The sequence below is a fragment of the Protopterus annectens genome, chromosome 9.part0, assembly GCF_019279795.1.
Source record: "Protopterus annectens isolate FY-2018-M chromosome 9.part0, PAN1.0, whole genome shotgun sequence".
NCBI lineage: Eukaryota > Metazoa > Chordata > Ceratodontiformes > Protopteridae > Protopterus > Protopterus annectens.
The window spans coordinates 1,436,951,843-1,436,960,052 of NC_056743.1; the positions used below are offsets into that span (position 1 = coordinate 1,436,951,843).

The window sequence follows — 8,210 nt, forward strand, 5'->3', positions numbered from 1 at the left end:
CTGACGCACTAACTTTTTTTGTTTAAAGTGTATTCATTTTTTCCTTCATAACATACTGAAGACATTAAATTATTTTTTTCCTTTCCATTTTTCCCCAACAGGGCAAGGTCTTAAATTATGTTCTGATACAAAAAAAAAACCACAAAAAAAAAAAAAAAAAAAAAACCGACAAGAATTATCCACACTCACTTATACAAAGGACTTGATGTTTTACATCATACAAATGTTCAATTTCTAAGAACAGAATATTTTTCTGATATTTACTCTGAATTCCCCTCTGCTGACATTTCCAATATCCTGAATACAATAAATTCTCCTTGCCTCCAATTATTAAACATAAGCAATTTGTTTGCTGACAATTCCTTTATTCTTAACCCAACTTTTCAACCAATTAAACTCCTTACTACAACTTTTTTTTCAGATATGCATTCGGTGCCGGCAGCAAACAGTCACAGCAAGGTTTCCACAATCAGTGGAAAGGTTTCGCCACAATCCAGCTGAAGTACTTGTATGGTGCAGACTTAAGCCTGTCCATTAAGGAGTTGGCTTCTCCAGAAATATGGGCAGCTACCACAGAGGGACCTAAATACAGGTCTCATTCACATAAAATCACTGCCTCTTGACAAATGGGGAAGGAATGAAGTGTTCTCTACTTGTTGATACAAACAACCACCATGATATGGTATTGAACAGTAATTATTCATTGAAGAAACCCTAAAATATCTGTTAAGACGTACCGCTGTCATTATCAAAACATTGAGAGAGCAGACGCTACTGTCTATGCCCACCACATTACAGAGAAGGCTAGAAAGGTGGAAAAGACTGCTCAGAAAAAAGGATGAAGTCCAATCAGACAACATACTTGGTGTCTCTGACATCTCGGAATTTCTAAGTAATGGATCCACTACATCCTCAGCATCCACTGGAGGACTCTTCTGACACATTACAAAAGGGAAAAAGAAATAGTACGGCTACCTTAAGTCACAGTGTTCTGAAGCATAGAGCTGCTGACACAGGCCTTTCTGGTGGTAGACTGGTTTTGCAAAGAAGGGCGTTCAGTGATCATCCTACAAACTTAATAGCCTGAGACAGCACCACAGTTCACAAGGTTTAATGTCAGCCTTGAGGTATGGAACTCACGAAGAACAGAATCTTCAGCTGCTGTCAACATCTCAATGTCGTGGCAATAAGGAGCCAGTTGATGTACAGGAAGACTTTTACACCCTTCAGCCTCTGGTTCACAGCGACTATGGCCATGCACTTTGTAAACATCCTGGGGTTAAATGAAAATCTGAAATAAAAAGCCTGAAACTGATGATGACCGTGTCCTAACAGAGTGAAGGAAAGAGTAAATGTACAGGTAGCTTAACATAATGGTAGATGCTCATAGATCCACTGCAGTATAGGCATTCTTGCCACCTGGGGAGTTCCCCTTAGAGAGGAAAAAAGATTAGGTACATTTTACCACACTAATGTAATGAGTGGGAGGTGATATCTGAAGGATAATGGTGCTGTGTGGGTAAAAGGGGGGATTAAGTAAAACAGAGGAAACCTATAGCTGCCGACTAGACTGGCTGAGGCTGAACCAATGTAAGATATTTGAAATGTTTTCATCCTGCAAACATTTCTGTTTTGTAAACTTGTTAAAACACGTAATTACTTAAATAAGCTAGAATTTTTTTTATTTAAAATTAGTTTCCCATAGTAGTACACTGACCACACAATAGACCACTTGCAGGCAGGTAACTTTTTTGATCTGAATCTTCATGGGTGATGGGTCTTATTAGGAATTTTTCAGTTTCAAATTTCTCATTAAATAAGTTATAATTACATTTTCCAGGTTTAGCTAACACCTACTTGTACTACAAGGGTATGGAACATGCAACTCATTATAATTTACACAAGAAAACTTCTGAATGCTTTAGACATAAACAATAAGTTTAAAAGGCTGTCAAAGCTGGTAAGAAAAAGTTTTGCTATTCCTAAAAGGCGTGATATGTACTTGAATACATTTACTATGCTTTCTACACTGACATCACATTGAACCTAGTTCTATATAGGCATGCTTTGTTTGACTAATAAGACAAGCATGCAGTTACAAATATGGACTCTCTCTTTACATTTTATATTTTCTCTGATTTACTTGGAATATTTATACAAGGATTAAAGAGAAGAAAATGGAAACAGAAGGCAATATTGTAATCATACAGTCTTTGCTTTAGTTGGGAATTAAAAATGAAATTGTTTTCTTACTGTGGTACAAACCATCCCAAAGGATGGGGGATCTGTCCAACTGCACCTGGAGACAGAGGATAATATGGTGAAAGCTCTGAAGGATGTGGAGGACGTGGAATACCTTGAGTAATTTAAAAGAGAAGAAAAAAGTAGTTAAGTACACAATACAATTTTACAACACATTAAGATATATGTAGGCAGTCTGCAATATTTCATTTTTTTCCAAGTCATTAAGTATAATTTATAATGAAAAAAAGTGACAAAGATGTGATGTAAGCAGCTTCCAGAGGTAGGGTGACAGCACAAGACTGCGACAAAAATGCCTAGGCAGAGGTAAGTACATTATCTTAGGAGTACTGTAGAAAAAGTGAACATGACACAATACAACTGAAAGCACAACAGAGTATCATATTAATAACAGACCTTCAAAGAGAAGTACTACAACTACTTAAATATATTTTCAGATTTTTTTTTACCTTTGTCACTTCTGACATTGGTACACATTTCCTAGCTCATGCCTTTGTCATTTTCTTATCCTTGGTTTCAATCTCAGCTGACAGCCTCATATTTTTTGCAGTTCTTGCAAGGAACAAAATCCTGCACCTGTGAAGGAAAGGCCTACCAAAGAAGTACTGGATCATAACTGTGCAATGTGTCTACTAGGTTGTGAATTCTGTAACATCTTTCTTTTACTTGGTCATTTGACGACCGGGTATGTACGACTAAGCACAAGCCCTTTTTCAGCAGAGGCCCAGGGAGCAAAGCTCCACAAATAGAACACATCGATGATACAAATAAGAATACACAAAGCTTTGAATACAATCAAATATAATTAGATGCATCAGTATAGTCAAACACAGTTTTTAAGTACAGTAAAATATAACCTCATGCTATACTTGCATAGCCAAGCCCATATGCTATAAAAATCACCCTTGAAAATATTAAGTAACATTAGGGCTGCCGCAGTGGTGCAGCAGTTAGCGTTGTTGCCTCACAGCAAGAGGTTCTCCTGTCCAATTCTCGGCTGGAGCGCCTACTGTATTGAGTCTGCATGCCCTCCCAGTGGTCAAGTCAAGTAACGCATAGACATGTAGGTAGGTGCGTGCGTGAATGGGTGTGCCGCCTTTGAAGGTTGGGTGTCGGGCTGGCAACTAGGCACCGTAAAAATTCACTGCCAATCATTACCGGAGTTCTACTGTGGTGACCCCTAACCGGGAAAAGCCGAAAGACATGTGCTCAGTACAGAATTTACTACTGTGCTTTAGCCATTCAAAAAAATAAATACTTCAGCTCTATATATATATATATATATATATATATATATATATATATATATAATATATATATATATATAATAAAAAATGTGCAAGCTTTGAGACTGTGATAGTAAACAACCATGAAAATCATAATTCCGAGATAAAATAATGAAAGAACGAAATGCTAACGACCACAGTATAGAATTCCTTAACTCTCTTGTTTTTTTCAATACTGTGGTTTCAAGATTACTATCTTCAAAATAATGGACTTCAAGACTGTAATAGTAAACCAAATTATTTATTATATACACCCCCACAGTTTTTAAACAGTTTAGGTTCACTTGTATGATCCATTTGTAATATACTGATACAACCAAAAAATGCAATAAAAGGCTTTAAGAAATAGTTCACACACAGCAGCAAGACAGCCTATGCTTTGGAATAAGTTAATTCTTTAGAACAGCAATCAATTCCTTACATTGTGGTTTTAGTTCCACATCAAGTGTGTACGAGTTCTCAAAGAAAGATATTCCATCTGCATCACATTGTTTATAACAAGCCATTCCAACACACAAAAATATACTAAGGGGTGCACTGCTCAAGTGAGATATTACAGGATCAGCCCATCACAACATAATAGAGTGCTGTAACTCCATTAAAAACTTTTTTTTGTTTCATGCTGTTGCTAAGGATGACTTCAAACAAGAATTTTACATAAAAAATACAGTACTCTGACTTTTAATTGGGTTAATCCTAACTCCTTTTAGGGTGCTCATGGAAGTGTACCCTATTCAAGTGAGGGATAAGTGCAACTTGGGCCCTAGGTGGTCTTCAAATAACAGGCCCCAAATATACTTTAAGTACCACATATAAGTGCATGTTCTTTTGGACTATCCTCAACTGTTTTAAACCTATACTTATCAGCTTGTTTTAAACGATATGCATTGTTCAGTAAAGAAGAACTTGTGAGAGTCTGTTTTAAAGCGGAGTATGAATGAAATTTTACTAACCAACTAGCCAATTCCCCATTTTAAAACATTTCAGTCACAGATCATCACTCAAATGTACAGTTGTGTACACTTAGCATAAATGTAGATGTTCAAGTGTATTCACTGTTGCAGTCATCTCCTGTGGCTTATCCCTGCTGTGGTAGCACTCGGCCGGCCCGAATACCAGAGTCAATGTTTCTGTGGGCCAGCTACTGTCGCCTGTAGTCTGACGTCAGGTCGTCAGTACTATAAAGCAAGGCAGCCGATGTCATTACATCAATTTTTCTTGCCTGGTCCTGGTAGCCACCTTGGGAATCATGTGCCCCTGGGGGGAGATGTTAAATGGGGGATGGAGGGAGGGAAACCAAGACTGCAACAGTGAATACACGCGAATATCTACATTTATGGTAAGTGTACACAACTGTACTATGTTCTTAGTGTTTCACTGTTGCAGTCATCAGCTGTGGGAGAATTCCCAAAGCGAAGGTAAAGGGTGGAAGGATATAGAGTCCTAGGTATTGGTCAGGAGGCCCTGCAGAATTGCAAAGGCAAACCCTGCCCTAGACTTAGAAAAGACAGGTAGGTAGTAATGCTTTGTAAAGGTATGGACAGAGATCCAGGTGGCCACTTCCAAGATGTCCCTGGGTAGGTAACTCCCTTGAGAAAGGCAGTGGAAGTGGAGGTTGCCCTAGTGGAGTGGGTACGGATCGACTTAGGATGGGTTTCCCATGTAGTCTGTAGCAAAAATTGATAAAATGTGAAATCCATTTGGAAATGGTTTGTTTGGAGATGGGCTTCCCCTCTGTCCCTGGGGCAAAGCTTACAAGAAGCTGGTCAGTTTTTCTGAATGGCTTAGTGCGGTCCAAAAAGTATCAGAGATGTCCGTGCACATCTAATGAGTGTAGAATCCCCCCCCCCCTGTTTTGAGGGTTGGGAAAGAAGGTGGGAAGGTGTATGGCCTGGTTAAGGGCTACATGAGATACCACCTTGGGTATAAAGGAGGGATTAGTCCTCAGGGAGACTGTCTGCATGGAAAATTATTCATGGCTCGACAGCCATGAGAGATAGAAGTTCAGAGACCATTCTGGCCGAGGTGATAGCTAGTAGGAAGGCAGTCTTCCAGGAGAGGTATTTCAATTCTGTTGAAGTGGCAGGTTTGAAAGGAGCTCATAATTCAGGTCCTAGGGTGGAGTAGGAGATCTTCTGGGAGGCCTGATATTAGAAGCCCGTCTGAGGAATTGCTTAATCAAAGGATGAGAGAAGAGGGGTGGGTCTGAATCATAATGGGCAGAGATGGCTGAGCCATGGATTTTAATACAGGAGGAGAGGCCACTATTTAGCAACTCTGCTAAGTAGTCCAGGATGAAAGGGATGGAAGGTTGGGAGATACTGCCCTCTTTTGATTATTTCCAGGAGCAGAATCTTTTCCATTTTCCTGCATAAGATCTTCTTGTGCTGGGCCTTCTGGCCTCTGTGATGATATCCAGGACCTGTTTGCTTAACAGTGACTTCTTGTTAGTTTTTAGTGTATAAGCCATGCTGAAAGTCTGTATGTCTGTGTGCAGTATCTTCCCCCTCTCCTGGGTCAAGAGGTCTGACCTTAGGAGAAGCAGCTTGGGGGGCTGTAAGGTCAGACTGTGTAGTAAGGGGTACCAATGCTGTCTGGGCAAATCTGGAGCAATGAGGACGGCCTTTAGTCTCTCCTCTCATTTTGATCAGAACCTTGGGAATAAGGAGCAGAGGAGGGTACGTGTACACAAAGAGGGAGCTCCAGGGGAAGGTCAAGGCATCCACCTTCCATGCTCCCTGGTACAAAACATGTGCAGCTGGTGGTTGAGGTGAGAGGCAAAGAGGTCCACCTCTGGAGTCCCCCACTCCTGGGTGATTTGCAGAAAGACTTCTGTGTGGAGCTGCCATTCGTGGGGGTCCAGTAAGTTTCTGCTTAGGTGGTCTGCCAGTATGTTGTTGATCCCTGGTAAGTATTGGGCAATTAGGTGTAGCCCCATGGAGGTGGGTGTAATCCAGAGATTCATGGCTAACCTGCACAGGGGGGTAAGACTGTGTGCCCCTCTGCTTGTTGATGTACCACACAACTGTGGTGTTGTCTGTTTTTATAAAGGACCACATCCCTGGCCTGAGATGGGGTTGGAAGGAAATCAGTGTTTTGCACTGCCATCATTTCTTTCTGGTTAATGTGCAAGTGAAGTTGATGGGCATTCCAAATGCCTTGGGTACACCTGCCTGCTAGGTGAGTGCCCCAAGCCATGTCTGAGGCTTCAGTGGTGATGGTCTGGCCAGAAGGGCGGAGGGTGAAGCGAAAACCCTTGTTCCTGGCACAGGCCTCTGCCCACCAGAGAAATTCATACCTTATGCAAGGGATCAGTTGGACAGTGGTCTCTAGGGACAGAGTACAGACACCAAAGGTTCTTTAAGTACCACTGAAGCTTTCTCATGTGAAGCCTGGCGAGAGGGATGAGAAGGATGCAAGATGCCATGTATCCCAGGGCTTGCAGGAACTTTGTTGCAGTGAGTTGACTTCTGGAAGCCAGCTGGATGAAGTAGAGAGGCAGGAAGCTCTGCTTTTCTGGGGATAGGAAGGCCATTAGTTTTTTTGTGTCCAGCACAGCTCCCAGGAAAAACAATTTTCCTGGTGGGGATTTGCTTTGATTTTTTTTCTCGTTGATGGTGAATCCTAGGGAAGTTAGGAGTTTTTTGACAAAGAGAAGATCCTGGAGCAACTTTTCTTTGCTGTTTGCCTGAATGAGGAGGCATTTCAGGTAAGAGCAAATCTGTATATTTCTCTGTCTGCAGAATGCTATAGACGGGGCCAAGCATTTATTGAATACTCTGGGAGCAAGTGCTGACTGCCTGCTCTGAAGCACAGGAATTTTCTGCATGGTTACCTGATGGGGATGTGGAGGTAGGCATCTTTTAGCTCTAGTGTCACCAACCAGGCATCTTGTGTGAGCATAGGCAGGAACTGCTGTAAAGTTAGCAGTTTAAATTTTGGGACCACCAAGGTGTTCAGTTTGGATAGATCCAGGATAGGGCGCCAAGTACCCTCCTTTCTGGGAACAAGGAATAGGCTGGAGTAAAAACCTTTTCCTGCTTGACCCGGAGGGACAGGTTCTACTGCCCCCTGGGATATTAGTGTTTTTACCTGTTTTAATGCCTCTGCCCACTGGTTTGGGGGGAGGTCTCGGTACCCTCTTGGAATAGGGAGTTTGCTGAAGGAGAAACTGTATCCTTGAGAAATGATATTTAATACCGATTGATCCTTGGTTAGAGAGACCCAATTGTCCTTGAAGAGGTTGAGCCTTCCTCCTAGTTTTAGATTAGTTAAAGGAGAGCAGAGGGGGGAGGGAGAATCACTGCAACTGCTTACCGTAGAAGCTTGGCTTAGAACTCCCTGCCTTAGAGGCAGAAGTGGTCCATTGTTTGCTTCTTTGCTGGCCCTGGGATAGGGGCCTGGATGCCCTGTCCCTGCAGGGCTTACTTTGGCGCCGTCTACTGGGTGCAAGAAGGCCCAGTGCTTTAGAGGGTAAGTTCCTGCTGAATCTGGGCGGTTGAACTTGAAAGAAATATTTTATTGTTTGCATAGATTTTGCTTTATCTTCCTTTTTAAGCACCATTTCTGCTTTTGCCCCAAACAGGCATTCCTTATCTAGGGGTGCATCAATAAGTTTAGACTTGACACGATCAGAGAGAGGTTGTTCGTTCAGCCATGCAG

At 41.7% G+C, this 8,210-nt stretch overlaps 1 protein-coding gene across 1 annotated transcript in view; it reads right to left on the reverse strand.

Moving 5' to 3' along the window:
* The window catches only part of TCF7L1 (transcription factor 7 like 1), a 580,879-nt gene that overhangs the window by 62,498 nt on the left and 510,171 nt on the right, over nt 1-8,210 (reverse strand). The window contains exon 9 of the mRNA XM_044084398.1: nt 2,254-2,356. Within this exon, the coding sequence (XP_043940333.1) occupies nt 2,254-2,356 (103 nt within the window). The remainder of the gene's footprint in view (nt 1-2,253; nt 2,357-8,210) is intronic.